This window comes from Aethalodelphis obliquidens, unplaced genomic scaffold (assembly GCF_003676395.1).
Source record: "Aethalodelphis obliquidens isolate GAN/ISIS:26980383/991018 unplaced genomic scaffold, ASM367639v1 scaffold155, whole genome shotgun sequence".
In the NCBI taxonomy this organism is placed as follows: Eukaryota; Metazoa; Chordata; class Mammalia; order Artiodactyla; family Delphinidae; genus Aethalodelphis; species Aethalodelphis obliquidens.
In genome coordinates, this window is record NW_020838099.1 from 1 (window position 1) to 18,117 (window position 18,117).

At 34.6% G+C, this 18,117-nt stretch overlaps 1 protein-coding gene across 1 annotated transcript in view; it reads right to left on the reverse strand.

Annotated features, from left to right (window-relative positions):
- Positions 1-13,260: 13,260 nt before the first annotated feature.
- The window catches only part of LOC113616556 (terminal nucleotidyltransferase 5D-like), a 69,620-nt gene continuing 64,763 nt past the window's right edge, over positions 13,261-18,117 (reverse strand). Inside the window, exon 2 of the mRNA XM_027099951.1 lies at positions 13,261-13,955. Within this exon, the coding sequence (XP_026955752.1) occupies positions 13,261-13,955 (695 nt within the window). The remainder of the gene's footprint in view (positions 13,956-18,117) is intronic.

Below are 18,117 nucleotides of genomic sequence, written 5' to 3' on the forward strand. Positions count from 1 at the left end.
CCTACTAGAGAATGGGCTTGAGGATATGGGGAGTGGGAAGGGTAAGTTGTGACAAAGCAAGAGAGTGGCATGGACATATATATACTATCAAACATAAAATAGATAGCTAGTGGGAAGCAGTTGCATAGAACAGGGAGATCAGCTTGGTGCTTTGTGATCACCTAGAGGGGTGGTATAGGGAGGGTGGGAGGGAGGGAGACACAAGAGGGAAGAGAGATGAAAACATATGTACATGTATAACTGATTTATTTTCATACAGTGGAAACTAGCACACCATTTTAAAACAATTATACTCCAATGGAGATGTAAAAAAAAGATTAACAGCTTGTTTCTTTTTTTTTTTTTTTTGGAATATTATTTATTTATTTATACAGCACGTTCTTATTAGTTATCTATTTTATACACATTAGTGTATATATGTCAATCCCAATCTCCCAATTCATCCCAGTGCAACTCGCACCCCCCACCCCCTGATTTCCCACCTTTGTGTCCATATGTTTGTTCTCTACATCTGTGTCTCTATTTCTCCCTTGTAAACTGGCTCATTTGTAACATTTTTCTAGATTCCACATACATGTGTTTATGTATATTTGTTTTTCTCTTTCTGACTTACTTCTCTCTGTATGATAGTCTCTATGTCCATCCACGTCTCTACAAAAGACCCAGTTTTGTTCATTATGGCTGAGTAATATTCGATTGTATATATGTACCACATCTTCTTTATCCATTTGTCTGTCGATGGGCATTTAGGTTGCTTCCATGACATGGATTTTGTGAAGAGTGCTGCAATGAATATTGAGGTGCATGTAATTTTTTGAATTATGGTTTTCTCTGGGTATATGCCCAGAAGTGAGATTGCTGGGTAATACAGTAGTTCTATTTGTAGTTTTTTAAGGAACCTCCATACTATTCTCCAGAGTGGCTGTATCAATTTACATTCCCACCAACAGTGCAAGAGGGTTCCCTTTTCTCCACACCCTCTCCAGCATTGGTTGTTTTTAGATTTTCTGATGATTCCCATTCTAACTGGTGTGAGGTGATACATCACTGTAGTTTTAATTTGAATTTCTGTAATAATCAGTGATATTGAGCAACTTTTCATGTTCTTCTTGGCCATCTGTATGTCTTCTTTGTAGAACTGTCTATTTAGGTCTTCTGCCCATTTTTTGATTGGGTTGTTTGTTTTTTTGATATTGAGCTACATGTGCTTTTTATATATTTTGGAGGTTAATCCTTTGTCTATTGATTCATTTGCAAATATTTTCTCCCATTCTGAGAGCTGTCTTTCCATCTTGTTTGTAGTTCCCTTTGCTGTGCAAAAACTTTTAAGTTTCATTAGGTCCCATTTGTTTATTTTTATTTCCATTACTGTAGGAGGTGGGTCAAAAAAAGGTCTTGCTTTGATATATGTCAGAGAGTGTTCTTCCTATGTTTTCGTCTAAGTGTTTTATAGTGTCTGGTCTTACATTTAAGTCTTTAATCCATTTTGAGTTTACTTCTGTGTGTGGTATTAGGCAGTGTTCTGATTTTATTCTTTTACATGTAGCTGTCTAGTTTTCCCACCACCACTTATTGAAGATACTGTCTTTTCTCCAGTGTATATCCTTGCCTCCTTTGTCATAGATTAGTGGACCATAGGTGTATTGGCTTATATCTGGGCTTTCTATCCGATTCCATTGATCTATATTTCTGTTTTTGTGCCAGTACCATATTGTCTTGGTTATTGTGGCTTTGTAGTATAGCCTGAAGTCAAGGAGCCTGGTTCCTCCTGCTCTGTTCTTTTTCCCTCAAGATTACTTTCGTTATTTGGAGTCTTCTGTGTCTCCATACAAATTTTAACACATTTTGTTCTACTTTTTAAAAAAATGCCATTGGTAATTTGATAGGGATTACATTAAATCTGTAGTTTGCTTTGGGTAGCATAGTCATTTTCACAATATTGATTCTTCCAATCCAAGAACGTGGTATAGCTCTCCATCTGTTTGTGTCATATTTGATTTCTTTCTTCAATGTCTTATAGGTTCCTCAGTACAAGTCTTTTACTTCCTTAAGTAGGTTTATTCCTATGTATTTTATTCTTTTTGTTGCAATGGTGAATGGGATTGTTTCCTTAATTTTTTACTGATATTTCATTGTTAGTGCATAGCAATGCCAGATATTTCTGTGCATTATTTTTTTTATTTGGCAACTTTACCAAACTCATTGATTAGTAGTTTTCTGGTGGCATGTTTAGGATTATCTGCTTATAGTATCATGTCATCTGCAAACAGTGACAGTTTTACTTCCTCTTTTCCAATTTGTATTCATTTTATTTCTTTTTCTTCTGTGATTGCCATGTGTAGGACTTCCAAAACTATGGTGAAAAATAGTGGCAAGAATGGACATCCTTGTCTTGTTCCTGATCTTCGATGAAATGCTTTCAGGTTTACACCATTGAAAATGATGTTTGCTGAGGGTTTGTCATATATGGGCTTTCTTAGGTTGAGGTAGGTTCCCTCTATTCCCACTTTCTGGAGAGTTTTTTTTATCATATATGTGGGTTGAATTTTGTCAAAAGATTTTTCTGCATCTATTGAGGTGATCATATGTTTTTATTCTTCAATTTATTAATATGACATATCACATTGATTGATTTGCATAATTGAAGAATTTTTGCATCCCTGGGATAAATCCCACTTGATCATGGTGTATGATCCTTTTAATGTGTTGTTGGATTCTGTTTCCTACTATTTTGTTGAGAATTTTTACATCTATATTTATCAGTGATATTGGTTTGTAATTTTCTTTTTTTCTAGTATCTTTGTCTTGCTTTGGTATCAGGGTGATAGTGGCCTCATAGAATGAGATTTGGTTTGTTACTTCCTCTGCAAATATTTTGGAAGTGTTTTAGAAGGATGGGCGTTTGTTCTTCTCTAAGTGTTTGATAGAATTCACCTCTGAAGTCATTTGGTCCTGGACTTTTTTTGTTGGAATATTTTTTATCACAGTTTCAATTTCATTACTTGTGATTGGTCTGTTCATATTTTCTATTTCTTCCTGGTTAAGTCTTGGATGGTTATACCTTTCTAAGTATTTGTCCATATCTTCCACGTTGTCCATTTTATTGGCATAGTGTTGCTTGTAGTAGTCACTTATGATGCTTTGTATTTCTGCAGTGTCAGTTTTAACTTCTTTTTCATTTCTAATTTTATTGAATTGAGTCCTCTCCCTCTTTTTCTTGTTGAGTTTGGCTAATGGTTTATCAGTTTTGTTTATCTTCTCAAAGAACCATCTTTTATTTTTATTGACCTTTGTTATTGTTTTCTTTGTTTCTATTTCATTTATTTCTGCTCTAGTCTTTATGAGTTCTTTTCTTCTACTAAGTTTGGGTTTTGTTTGTTCTTCTTTCTCTAGATCATTTAGGTGTAAGATTAGATTACTTATTTGAGATTTTTCTTGTTCCTTGAGGTAGGATTGTATTGCTATAAACTTCTTTCTTAGAACTGCTTTTGCTGCACCCCACAGGTTTTGGATCATGGTGTTCTTCTTGTCTTTTGTCTCTAGGTATATTCTGATTTCCTCCTTGATTTCTTCAGTGATCTCTTGGTTATTTAGTAACGTATTGTTTAGCCTCCATCTGTCTGTGTTTTTTACACTTTTTTTTTTTTACGTTTTTTACATTTTCTAATCTCACAGGGTTGTGGTCAGAAAAGATGCTTGATATGATTTCAATAGTTTTAAATTTCCTGAGGCTTGAACTCTGACCCAACATGTGATCTATCCAGGAGAATATTCTATGTGCACTTGAGAAGAAATTATAATCTCTTGTTTTCAGATGGAATGTCCTATAAATTTCAATTAAGTGTATCTGGTCTATAGTGTCATTTAAAGACTGTGTTTCCTTATCTATTTTCTGTCTCGATGATCTGTCCATTGGTGTAAATGAATTGTTAACATCACCCAGTATTATTGTGTTACTGTTGATTTCCTCATTTACAGCTGTTAACATTTGCCTTATGTAGGGAGGTGCTCCTACGTTGGGTGCATATATATTTATAATTGTTATACCTTCTTCTTGGATGGATCCCTTGATCATTATGTAGTGTCCTTCCTGGAAAAAGAGACCCCAAACACAGTAAGATAAGCAAAATGAGAAGACAGAAAAACACACAGCAGATGAAGGAGCAAGATAAAAACCGACCAGAGCTAACAAATGAAGAGGAAATAGGCAGTCTACCTGAAAAACAATTCAGAATAATGATAGTAAAGATGATCCAAAATATTGGAAATAGAAGAGAGAAAAGGCAAGAAACATTTAACAAGGACCTAGAAGAACTAAAGATGAAACAAGCAATGATGAACAACACAATAAATGAAATTAAAAATACTCTAGATGGGATCAATAGCAGAATAACTGAGGCAGAAGAACGGATAAGTGACCTGGAAGATAAAGTAGTGGAAATAACTACTGCAGAGCAGAATGAAGAAAAGAGAATGAAAAGAACTGAGGACAGTTTCAGAGACCTCTGGGACAACATTAAATGCACCAACATTCGAATTATAGGGGTCCCAGAAGAAGAAGGGAAAAAGAAAGGGACTGAGAAAATATTTGAAAAGGTTATAGTTGAAAACTTCCCGAATATGGGAAAGGAAATAGTTAATCAAGGCCAGGAAGCACACAGAGTCCCATATAGGATAAATCCAAGGAGAAACACGCCAAGACATATATTAATCAAACTATCAAAAATTAAATACAAAGAAAACATATTAAAAGCAACAAGGGAAAAACAACAAATAACACACAAAGGAATCCCAATAAGGTTAACAGCTGATCTTTCAGCAGAAACTCTGCAAGCCAGAAGGGACTGGAAAGACTTATTTAAAGTGATGAAGGAGAAGAACCTGCAACCAAGATTGCTCTACCCAGCAAGGATCTCATTCAGATTTGATGGAGAAATCAAAACCTTTACAGACAAGGAAAAGCTGAGAGAGTTCAGCACCACCAAACCAGCTTTACAACAAATGCTAAAGGAACTTCTCTAGGCAGGAAGCACAAGAGAAGGAAAAGACCTACAATAACAAACCAAAAACAATTAAGAAATGAGAATAGGAACATACATATCAATAATTACCTTAAATGTAAATGGAATAAATGCTTCCACCAAAAGACACAGACTGGCTGAATGGATACAAAAATAAGATCCATATATATGCTTTCTCCAAAAGAGCTACTTCAGACCTAGGGACACATGCAGACTGAAAGTGAGGTGATGGAAAAAGATATTCCATGCAAATGGAAATCAAAGGAAAGCTGGAGTAGCAATTCTCATATCAGACAAAATAGACTTTAAAGTAAAGAGTATTAGAAGAGACAAAGAAGGACACTACATAATGATCAAGGGATCGATCCAAGAAGAAGATATAACAATTGTAAATATTTATGCACCCAAAATAGGAGCACCTCAATACGTAAGGCAAATACTAACAGCTATAAAAGGGGAAATTGACAGTAACACATTCATAGTAGGGGACTTTAACACCCTACTTTCACCAATGGACAGATCATCTAAATTGAAAATAAATACGGAAACACAAGCTTTAAATGATATATTAAAGAAGTTGGACTTAATTGATATTTATAGGACATTCCATCCAAAAACAACAGAATACGCATTTTTCTCAAGTGCTCATGGAACATTCTCCAAGATAGATCATATCATGGATCACAATTCAAGCCTTGGTAAATTTAAGAAAATTGAAATCATATCGAGTAACTTTTCCAATCACAACACTATGAGACTAGATATCAATTACTGGAAAATAATCTGTAAAAAATTCACATGCGTAGAAGCTAAACAATTCACTAATTAATAACCAAGAGATCACTGCAGAAATCAAAAATTACCTAGAAACAAATGACAATGGAAACACGATGACCCAAAACTTATGGGATGCAGAAAAAGCAGTTCTAACAGGGAAGTTTATAGCAATAGAATCCTACTTCAAGACAGAAGAAACATCTCAAATAAACAATGTAACCTTACACCTAAAGCAATTAGAGAAAGAAGAACAACAAAAAAAAACAAAGTTAGCAGAAGGAAAGAAATCATAAAAATCAGATCAGAAATAAATGAAAAAGAAATGAAGGAAATGGTAGCAAAGATCAATAAAACTAAAAGCTGATTCTTTGAGAAGATAAACAAAATCGATAAACCATTAACCAGACTCCACAATGAAAAAAGGGAGAAGACTCAAATCAATAGAATTAGAAATGAAAAAGGAGAAGTATCAACTGTCAGTGCAGAGATACAAAAGATCATGAGAGATTACTACAGGCAACTCTATGCCAATAAATGGACAACCTGGAAGAAATGGACAAATTCTTAGAAATGCACAACCTGCAAAGACTGAATCAGGAAGAAATAGAAAATATGAACAGACCAATCACAAGCACTGAAATTGAAACTGTGAGTAGTCTTTATTTTAAAGTCTAATTTATCTGATACGAATATTGCTACTCCCACTTTCTTTTGCTTTCCATTTGCATGGGATATCTTTTTCCGTCGCCTCATTTCCATTCTGTATGTGTCCCTAGGTCTGAAGTGGGTCTCTTGTAGACAACATATATATGGGTCTTGCTTTTGTATCCATTTAGGCAGCCTGTGTCTTTTGGTTGGAACCTTTAATCCATTCACATTTATGGTTATGATCAATATGTATGTTTTTATTAACATTTTCTTAATTGTTTTGTTTTTTTATGTAGATCCTTTTCTTCCCTTGTGTTTCCCACTTAGAGAAGTTCCTTTAGCATTTGTTATAGTGTTGGTTTGGTTGTGCTGTATTCTGTTAGCTTTTGCTTGTCTGTAAAGCTTTTTATTTCTCTGTCAAATCTGAATGAGATCCTTGCCAGGTAGAGTAATCTTGGTTGTATGTTCTTCCCTTTCATCACTTTAAATATATCGTGCCACTCCCTTCTGACTTGTATAGTTTCTGCTGAGAAATCAGCTGTTTTCCTTATTGGAGTTCCTTGTATGCTATTTGTCATTTTTCCCTTGTTGCTTTTAATAATTTTTGTTAATTTGATTACTTTTTGTCCTGGTGTGTTTCTTTCTGGGTTTATTGTGATGGGACTCCCTGTGCCTCCTGGACTTGGGTGGCTATTTCCTTTCTCATGTTATGGAAGTTATTGACTATAATATCTTCAAATATTTTTCTCGGGTCCATTCTCTCTCTCTTATCCTCCTGGGACCCCTATAATGTGAATGTTGGTGCATTTAATGTTGTCCCAGAGGTCTCAGGCTGTTTTCATTTCTTTTCATTCTTTTTTCTTTATTCTGTTTTGCAGCAGTTTTTTCCAGCATTCTGTCTTTCAGGTCACTTATCTGTTCTTCTGCCTCAGTTATTCTGCTATTGATTCCTTCTATTGTATTTTTCATTTCAGGTATTGTACTGTTCATCTCTGTTTGTTTGTTCTTTAATTCTTCTAGGTTTTTATTAAACATTTCTTACATCTTTTCAATCTTTGCCTCCATTCTTTTTCTGAGGTCCTGGATCATCTTCACTATCATTATTCTGAATTCTTTTCCTGGAAGATTGCCTATCTTCCCTTCATTTAGTTGTTTTCCTAGGATTTTATCTTGTTCCTTCCTCTGGTACATAGTCCTCTGCTGTTTCATTTTGTCTGTCTTTATGTGAATGTGGGTATCATTCCACAGGCTGCACGACTATAATTCTTCTTGCTTCTGTTGTCTGTCCTCTCTTGGATGAGGCTCAACAGCTGATTTGTAATCAGAAACAGTGGAGGCCAGATAACATTCAAAATACTGACAGAAAAAAAAAGTCAACAAATAATTCCATACCAAATTTCTCCTTCTGGAGAAACTAAGAGTTCTCAAATAAAAAATAAAAATAAAAAAAACCTTGGATAATTCATTTTTAGCAAATATGCTGTATAAGAACTATTAAAGGAGTCTTCAAATTTGAAATCAAAGGACAAGAGATAATAACTCAAATGAAGGCATTCATCAACAGAAAATATTGAAAAAGCTAACACAATTAAGTCTAACCATATAAGTATTATAAAAATAAATCTTTGAAACCTCAATTATAAGAAAAAATGGTCAAAAATATTACTTCATTCTATCAAGAGACACACTATGACCCATAAAGAATGAAAGTAATAATAATAGCTAACATTTAGTATGGGCTCATTATGTGGCAGACACTCTTCATAAATGCTTTCCATGAATGAATTAACTTTAATTCTCAGAACAGCTCTATGAGATTGGTGCAATTTTCACACCATTTAACAAACCAGAACTGAGGAATGGAAAGGATGAGAAAATTTTCTTAGGTCCCAGGACTATCAAGTGACATAATTTTTATTTTAATCCAGGCAGACTGATTTCAAAACATATGCTCTTAATCACTATGTTATATAGGCTCTTAAAGTAAAAATATAAAGTATATGATACAAAAGAACCCAGAAATAATCATATTAACATCAGAAAAATGATTTAAAGGGAGAAAGCACTATGTGGGGCTACAGGTCAATCCATAATATTTTAGTGTTAACTGCACAGTGAAGCTGTTACTGTAATAAATGTATATGAGAAAATAATGGCATTAAAATATAGAAAATAAATACTTGTGATTATATAATAAGAAAGTATTAAAAATAATGTAGTCTTTATTGTTTTTGTATATTTTTTTAATTATTGAGATTTTTGTAGTGGCCCAATATATGTAAATATCCATTATTAAGTAAAAAAGATGTGATGAATTGGAAGATTGGGATTGACATATATACACTAATATTTATAAAATGGATAACTAATAAGAACCTGCTGTATAAAAAAAAATAAAATTAAATTTTAAAAAATTAAAAATGTGCATTTTCTGATATCAGGCAGCAAGGATTGATATAGACCTATTAGACCAGTTTTATTCAGTTTATTTATTTGGATTCTCTCCAAATTTTCTAAATTTTGTCAATTGTGTTTCTATTTTTTTGGTATTTATTCCATTTTTTCTTGATGTATTTTAATGTTGTGCTATTTTCTATATAATATCATAACCTTTAGAAATTCATTTTGAATTATACTTTTAATGAAGTATTTCTCCTATGTTTTGTTTAACTTGTATATAAATTCAATTTTGGTTGACATCAATATTATACCTACAACTTTCTTTATGTTGATGCCTATACTTTTACTGTCATCTTTCTGAGTCATTGCTTTAGATCCCTCTTGTAACTTGAATTTAAGATTCTCTACAAATATTATCTCCTCAGAGAGGCCTAACTTAATAGTCATCTATCTCCTCAACTGGCTCTATATTCTTTGATAGAACATATCACCATCTGAAGTTATATTATATTTCGATTTACTTACTTATTTTACTCACATTCAGTAGAATGTGAACCCCATGAGGACAGAGACTTTACCTGTACTATTCATTACTGTATCCCTGATGTTTCAAACACTTCACTGTTGATTTTAATAAATGTGTTTATACCATTGAAATTTGTTGATATGAAATATACTTTTCTTAATTCTATCATGATTTTATGTTATTACTGTTCTTCATATTTTAGCTTTTTAGCTTTTGCTACATCTTTTATGATTTATTTTTTTAAAATATATGTTTATGTGCCTTATGATAATTGAAGGATGTAACTATTTTTTCTACCTGTACTTTCATCCTAGATTTTCTCATTCTGTTCCATGGGTTTAAACACAATCTGCATGCTAATAACTACAAAATGCTCATCTTCAGGCCTAAACTTGCCTCAGAACACCTGACTATTCTTATTGCTTACACTTTATTTCCACATCCTTTGTCACAAACTTGCTCTTCCTCTCCAAAATACACCTTGAATGAAGTCACTTCTCACCATCTCTACCACTAACACAGTCCTGATACATCCACTATCATCTCTTGCATGGATTACTGCAACTGGTTTCCTTGCCTCCACTCTTAACACTCCACAATCCACTCTGTGCCCAGGAGCTACAGTGAGCTTTCAAAAAATAATATGGATCACATATCTCCTCTGCTTAAATCCTTCAATGGATTCCCTTGATCCTCAGATTAAAACCCAAACTTTTTATCATGTGTTTCAAATATAAGATTTATAAATCCTTCAAAGCTCACCTCATACCATTTCTTAGCCACAGGCCCTCTTGCAGTGTCTCATTCAGGATATTTTAGTTCTTGCCTCAGAGTATTTGCATATGATTTTATATCTGGGTGGAAATTTCTCTCTCCCATGAATAGCACATGCTAGCACTTAAAAACATTGCTGCATAACTGAATAGTTATAGTTATCATTTTATATTATATTTGAACCTCTGTCTCTAGATTTAGGTATCTATTCGATTTTTGCTATAAAAATGAAAAAAAATTAACATGATTACAACTTTTAAACTTTTGTGTTTTATCTCCCAATTTTTTTCTTTATAGTACTAAATGTATATTTTCAAGTTTATAATACTTATATTTTGTTCTGAAGCCATGATGTTATAGTTTTGGTGGTTGGCCAAGGTACTATTAGCCCATAGTTGGGGAGACAGATTTATACTGACACTTTCTTTGTGCCTTTTCCCAAATGGCTACCCACTCACTTCATAGTTATCTGTATTATATCCTCAAATTTGGTAAATCTCTTATTGTTACAGCTAATTAGGTCTGATTGTTTAAGACCTTCTGCCTTCTCTTTCCCATATTTCTCCCAGCTAAAGAGTACTGACATTTTTTTTTAACTCTGTGTCAGTGTGGAAGTATGGAGGATGGAGAGACACTTTCTACCTTTCACCCAGGAAACTCATTTGCCTTTTTCAGTCTCTTTCCTTATAGATTAGGAGGTATGAGTGACACTTTCCCAAATGCAGTCCACTTTCGTGCACCCAATACCACCCCTCAGCCCCAATATCGAACCACTCCTCAAGCAATGTGGATAGAAGTTATGTGCCAGTAGCTAAAATCCCTGGTCTATATATCCTTGGACAAAAATTTCCAGAATGCATGGTAGGAGATTATGCCCCTTATTTTTTTATAGTGCTGAAGTATTTATTTTTTCATTTTAAAATTCATTTTTGTCCATATCACTTATTTTTCAAGGATTTTTTTTTGTCATTTGACTATACTCTGTCATCTTATTCAGAGGTCTTTCCAGATTGAATATTTTAAAATGAATACATGGATTAATGGACACATGGATGGAATGAGGAAGGAAAGCAGATTGGAAGAGGAAAAGAGAGGATCAGCAAAATATTTAGGAGACTGTTCTGGTCATTCTGGTGGAAGATGGTGTGAAATTTACTCTACTAGTGGTAAGGTAGGTGGAGAGGAGTGGATACATTTTGGGATATAATTTGGAATAGAACTGACCATATTGTAGACTGGGTGTGGAAATAAGAGAAGTGTCGAGGACAGAGTTAATTACCAGATTTTTGACATGAGTAACTGGATGGATGGACTTGCCATATTCAGGAATAAGAGATGCAGGGAGGAGAGGCAGGGGTGGGTAGAATAAGATACCAAAGTACAAGATTGAGATGGCTGTGTGATATCCAAACGGGGCTCAGAATAAACATTTCAACTGGAAGATAATTTTTGGAATCAGATGAGAGAAAAATGTTACTTGAAGTCAATGAAATAAGCTGGTGGTCACATGAGATAGTCTGTTTTCAACTCTAGGGTCACACTTAGAGAAACATTAAATGAGAGGTTAGGTTATAGCTTTTTTTCTTCCTCTCCAGCTGGTCTCTCTCCATCTCTGTGAAACTAGTTCTAGAGAGGGTGACCAGAGGGGCGTGGCAATGATTTGAAGGCATTGTTCTCTCACTGCTCGGGCAACCTTAAGCTTCTGACACAGAGCTTGGTTGCCAGGTTACTACAGCTCAAAAACTGGAGGCAAGAGCTTTTATTTTCACATACAGTCAGCGTCTGCCAATTGCCAGATGTTGCTGGCAAAGTTCAAAACCCTGTGAAGCTTGCAGCAGATCTGAAAAGCACAGTGGATGCTCAAAAGTGGGTGAGGCAGGGGTGCTCCCTCAACTTTTTTATTGACCTAACATCTAAACATCTAAAATGTCGTTAAATGAAGAAAAAGATGAAGGGCATCTGAGTCTATCAGCAATGCCCAGAAAAATTCAAGATGAATTAGTTTATGTAATCCAGACATCTTTAAACAATATAGCTAGACAAGTAAATGATCTAAATAAATATGCTGAATACTTATTTGGGGAACTAACCAAAGAGATTGATAGCGTCTCTTTCAAACTTAAGACTTTACAACAGAGCGTAATCCAGTTAACTGATGGCATTACCCACAAGGATCCAAATGAAGGAGTGTCCTTGCAAGTTAGAAAATCAAGGAAAATGTTTCGAAGTACAGTTTTTCAAACACAGCCTGTATACTCTTCCATACCTGTTAAAATATGTGAAAAACATGATGCTTGTGTACAGACATCAACTCTTACTATGCCTGCTCATTACTGCCAAGATAATAGAGAAAGTTTAAAGATTTATCCTGCTTCATATTGTTTTGAAGTTTCTAAAAAAAGATTATATCTGGAAAAGAAAAACAAAAGGGAGGGAATTTCAAGCAAAAGAAGCACCTAGATTATCCCTTTGAGATAGAATGTGTGCCTCAAAGTCAATTGATAGAAGATAATATTACAGTGGACCATATCGCAGATGCTTGTAGTGAGACCTCTCATTCATATGTAGATCAACCATCCGAAAGTATATTTTCCACCTTCTTATTTAGTGAAATCAGTAAACTTCTAACAAAACCTGTAGAAAAAGTGTTATCCTGCCCTCTACAACAGCCAATGCATGGATCTGGTGATGTGAAGCATTCACATAGCTATATCAATTATGGAACTGGAATGGGAGAATAGTTGCAATCCCAACCTCAAACTCATCTTAAAACAGAGGTGTTTGTGAGTCCCACTGCACCAAATTCACCACCTCCACTACCACCTGATTGGTTAGCTCTATTAAGAGCTTCAAAGAGGATAAGTATTCCCTCAATAATACACTCCCCAACTCAACTTACATCAACTGTTTTCAGGAATCCAGCAGCATCACCACCTCCTGATTGCCTTCAGACTACTCTTGATGCAGCTCTTCTAATTACACCACCTCAAACAGAGTTCTCTCCTCCAATACCTGAAATTTTCCAATATAATGAACTGATACCAGATGATCTAGTCCCACAAAGTGAATATCAGGAAATGCCTCCACCTTTATCTCCTTCTTCAGTAACTTCACCTAGATTTCAATCAAGGGCTGAAGTTGCAAATCTAACTGACTCTGCTTCAGTTGTACAATTACCAAGATCTTCAGCTTTTCAAGCTGTGAGACCTTCATCTGCAAAATCAAGACTTTTTGTTGCAAAATCACCAAGATCTTCAGTTCCATCAAGACTAAGATCTTCACTTCCACCACCACCAAAATATGTGGTTCCACCAGCATCAACATCTTCAATTGCACCATTACCAATATCTTCAACTCCACAAATACTACAAAGTTCAGTTCCACTACCATCAGTTTCTTCAGGTCCACAAACATCAATATCTTTAATTCCATCATCAAAACATTCAGTTGCCCAGTCAACAAGACATTCATTTGTCCAATTATCAGGATGTTTAGATACACAGTCATCAAGATCTTCAGTTTACAGTTACCAAGATCTTCAGTTGCACAACCAACAGGACATTTGATTACACCACACCCAATATCACCAAGTTTGAATTCAACAAAATCTTCCACTCTATAATCACTGTTTACTTTCCTAAAATCACCATCTTCCATATCAAGCCCTTGGGCTCTATCAGTTTCCTGATCTTCATCAGCTGTAGTTTGTCCTGGTTTAAAGCAATTTCCTCCATCAACTCTATGGATGATCAATAAAGCAAAGAGGGCCTTGATGGAAGCAATTAGAAAACGTGTTCTGCTATTCAAAACTAAAGAACAATGTGTACCCAAAGCCAAAATGGAGATTCCTGAAATTGAAGCAAGTAGTATCCTGATCCGTCATAAAGCTATAGGATATAGTTCTGGTGAATAAGACCAGGTGAGGCTGTTTAGATGGATGAAAAGTAAACAAATAAATACAACTAAAGTAAAAATAAATGTCTATTGTCTTATTCTATTTAATTAACTAATTTATAATATTTGGCTTTTTTACTTTTTTAGAATTAAACACGATATTTTTTCCAAGAAAACTGTCAGCACATGCTCCACTCTAAATATTTTACAGTTTTCTTAATTTGTTCAAATAAACCAAAACTACTGACTATTAAGCACAGATAGCACTTATGCTAGTTTTTTACAAATTTTCTTGAAGACAATTAATATCGAAATTCTGAACTTAGCAAGGCCATTTATTCCATTTCAAATAATGCTTAACTCAAGCTTTAAGAATCTCTGTCTCAATTATATGAATGTATTTAGTAAGCATAAATAATTTATAGTTCTAAATTTACCTCAAGGGGCTGGAACAATCATTTTTTTATTTTTTAATTTATTTTATTTTTTAACACTTTATTGGAGTATAATTGCTTTACAATGGTGTGTTAGTTTCTTCTTTATAACAAAGTGAACCAGCTATACATATACATATATTCCCATATCTCCTCCTTCTTGCATCTCCCTCCCACCCTCCATATCCCACCCTTCTAGGTGGTCACAAAGCACCGAGATGACCTCACTGTGCTATGCAGCTGCTTCCCACCAGCTATCTATTTTACATTTGGTAGTGTATATATGTCCATGCCACTCTCTTTGTCCCAGCTTGCCCTTCCCACTCCCTGTGCCCTCAAGTCCATTCTCTACATCTGCGTCTTTATTCCTGTCCTGCCCCTACGTTCTTTGGAACCATTTTATTTTTATTAGATTCTATATATATGTGTTAGAATATGGTATTTGTTTTTATCTTTCTGACTTCACTCTGTATGAAAAATTCTAGGTCCATCCACAAATAACTCAATTATGTTTATTTTTATGGCTGAGTAATATTCCATTGTATATAGGTGTCGTAGCTTCTTTATTCATTCATCTGTCGATGCACTTAGGTTGGTCCCATGTCCTGGCTATGGTAAATAGAGATGCAATGAACATAGTGGTGCATGACATGTTTTGAATTATAGTTTTCCCAGGGTATATGCCAGTAGTGGGATTACTGGGTCATATGGTAGTTCTATATTTAGTTTTCTTAAGGAACCTCCATACTGTTCTCCATAGTGGCTGTATCAATTTACATTCACACCAACAGTGCAAGAGGGTTCTCCTTTCTCCACACCCTCTCCAGCATTAATTGTTTGTAGATATTTTGGTGATGGCCATTCTGATTGGTGCGAGATAATACCTCATTGTAGTTTTGATTTGCATTTCTCTAATGATTAGTGATGTTGAGCATCCTTTCATGTGTTTGTTGGCAATCGCTATATCTTCTTTGGAGAAATGTCTATTTAGGTCTTCTGCCCATTTATGCATTGGGTGGTTTGGTTTTTGATATTGAGCTGCATGACCTGCTTGTATATTTTGGAGATGAACCCTTTGTCAGTTGCTTCATTTGCAAATATTTTCTCCCATTCTGAGGGTTGCCTTTTGGTCTTGTTTATGGTTTGCTTTGCTGCGAAAAAAATTTCCGTTTCATTAGGTCTCATTAGTTTATTTTTGTTTTCATTTCCATTTCTCTGGAAGGGGGGTCAAAAAGATTCTTGCTGTCATTTATGTCATAGAGTGTTCTGCCTATGCTTTCCTCTAAAAGTTTTATAGTGTCTGGCTTTACATTTAGGTCTTTAATCTATCCTGAGTTTATTTTTGTGTATGGTGTCAGGGAGTGTTCTAATTTCATTCTTTGATATGTAGCTGTCCACTTTTCCCAGCACCACTTATTGAAGAGGCTGTCTTTTCTCCATTATATATTCTAGCCTCCTTTATCAAAAATTAAGCTGACCATATGTGTGTGGGTTAGTCCCTGGGCTTTCTATCCTGTTCCATTGATATATATTTCTGTTTTTGTGCCAGTACCATACTGTCTTGATTTCTGTAACATTGTAATATAGTCTGAAGTCTGGGATCCTGATTACTCCTGCTCCGTTTTTCTTTCTGAAGATTGCTTTGGCTATTCGGGGTTATTTTTGTTTCCATACAAACTGTGAAATGTTTGTTCTAGTTTTGTGAAAAATGCCATTGGTAATTTGATAGGGATTGCATAGAATCTTTAGATTGCTTTGGGTAGTATATTCATTTTCACAATACTGAGTCTTCCAATCCAAGAACATGGTGTATCTCTCCATCAGTTTGTATCATCTTTAATTACTTTCATCAGTGTCTTACAGCTTTCCACATACAGGTCTTTTGTCTCCTTAGGTAGGGTTAATACTAGGTATTTTATTCTTTTTGTTGCAATGGTAAATGTGAGTGTTTCCTTAATTTCTCTCTCAGATATTTCATCATTAGTGTATAGGAATGCAAGTGATTTCTGTGCATTAATTTTGTATCCTGCTACTTTACCAATTCATCGATTAGCTCTCAGTTTTCTGGTAGCATCTTTAGGATTCTATATGTTTAGTATCATGTCATCTGCAAACAGTGACAGCTTTACTTCTTCTTTTTCAACTTGGATTCTTTGTGTTTCTTTTTCTTCTCTGATTGCTGTAGCTAAAACTTCTAAAACTGTGCTGAATAATAGTGGTGAGAGTGAACACCTTGTCTTGTTCCTGATCTTAGTTGAAATGGTTTCAGTTTTTCAACATTGAGAACTATGTTGGCTGTGGGTTTGTCATATATGGCCTTTATTATGTTGAGGTAATTTCCCTCTATGCCTACCTTCTGGAGGGTTTTTATCATAAATAGGTTTTGAATTTTGTTAAAAGATTTTTCTGCATCTATTTAGATGATTATATGGTTTTTATCCTTCTTAATATGGTGTATCACATTGATTGATTTGTGTTTATTGAAGAATCCTTGGATTTCGGGATAAACATCACTTGATCATGGTGTATGATCCTTTTAGTGTGCTGTTGGATTCTCTTTGCTAGTATTTTGTTGAGGATTTTTGCATCTATGTTCATCAGTGATATTGGCCTGTAGTTTACTTTTTTCATGGCATCTTTGTCTGGTTTTGGTACCAGTGTGATGGTGACATCATAGAATGTGTTTGGGAGTGTCCCTCCCTCTGCTATATATTGAAAGAGTTTGAAAAGGATTGGTGTTAGCTCTTCTCTAAACGGTTGATAGAATTCACCTGTGAAACCATTTGGTCCAGGGCTTGTTTGTTGGAAGATTTTTAATCACAGTCTGAATTTCAGTGCTTGTGATTGGTCTGTTTATATCTTCTCTTTCTTCCTGGTTCAGTCTGAGAAGGTTGTGATTTTCTAAGAATTTGTCCATTTCTTCCAGGTTGTCCATTTTATTGGCATATAGTTGCTGGTAGTAATCTCTCATGATGCTTTGTGTTTCTGCAGTGTCAGTTGTTACTTCTCCGTTTTCATTTCTAATTCTATTGATTTGAGTCTTCTCCCTTTTTCTCTTGATGAGTCTGGCTAATTGTTTATCAATTTTGTTTTACTTCTCAAAGAATCAGATTTTAGTTTTATTGATATTTGCTTTTTTTCCCTTCATTTCTTTTTCATTTATTTCTGATCTGATCTTTATGATTTCTTTCCTTTTGCTAATTTTGGGGGTTTTTTTGATCTTCTTTCTCTAATTGCTTTAGGTGTAAGGTTAGGTTGTTTATTTGAAATGTTTCTTGTTTCTTGAGGTAGGATTGTATTGCTATAAACTTCCCTCTTAGAACTGCTTTTGCTGCATCCCATAGGTTTTAGGTCATCGTGTTTTCATTGTCATTTGTTTCTCGGTATTTTTTGATTTCCCCTTTTATTTTTCCAGTGATCACTTAGTTATTTAGTAGTGTATTGTTTAGCCTCCATGTGTTTGTATTGTTTACAGATTTTTTCCTGTAATTGATATCTAGTCTCATAGTGTTGTGGTTTGACAAGATACCTGATATTATTTCACTTTCTTAAATATACCCAAGGCTTCATTTGTGACCCAAGACATGATCTATCCTGGAGAATGTTCCATGAGCACTCTAGAAGAAAGTGTATTCTGTTTTCT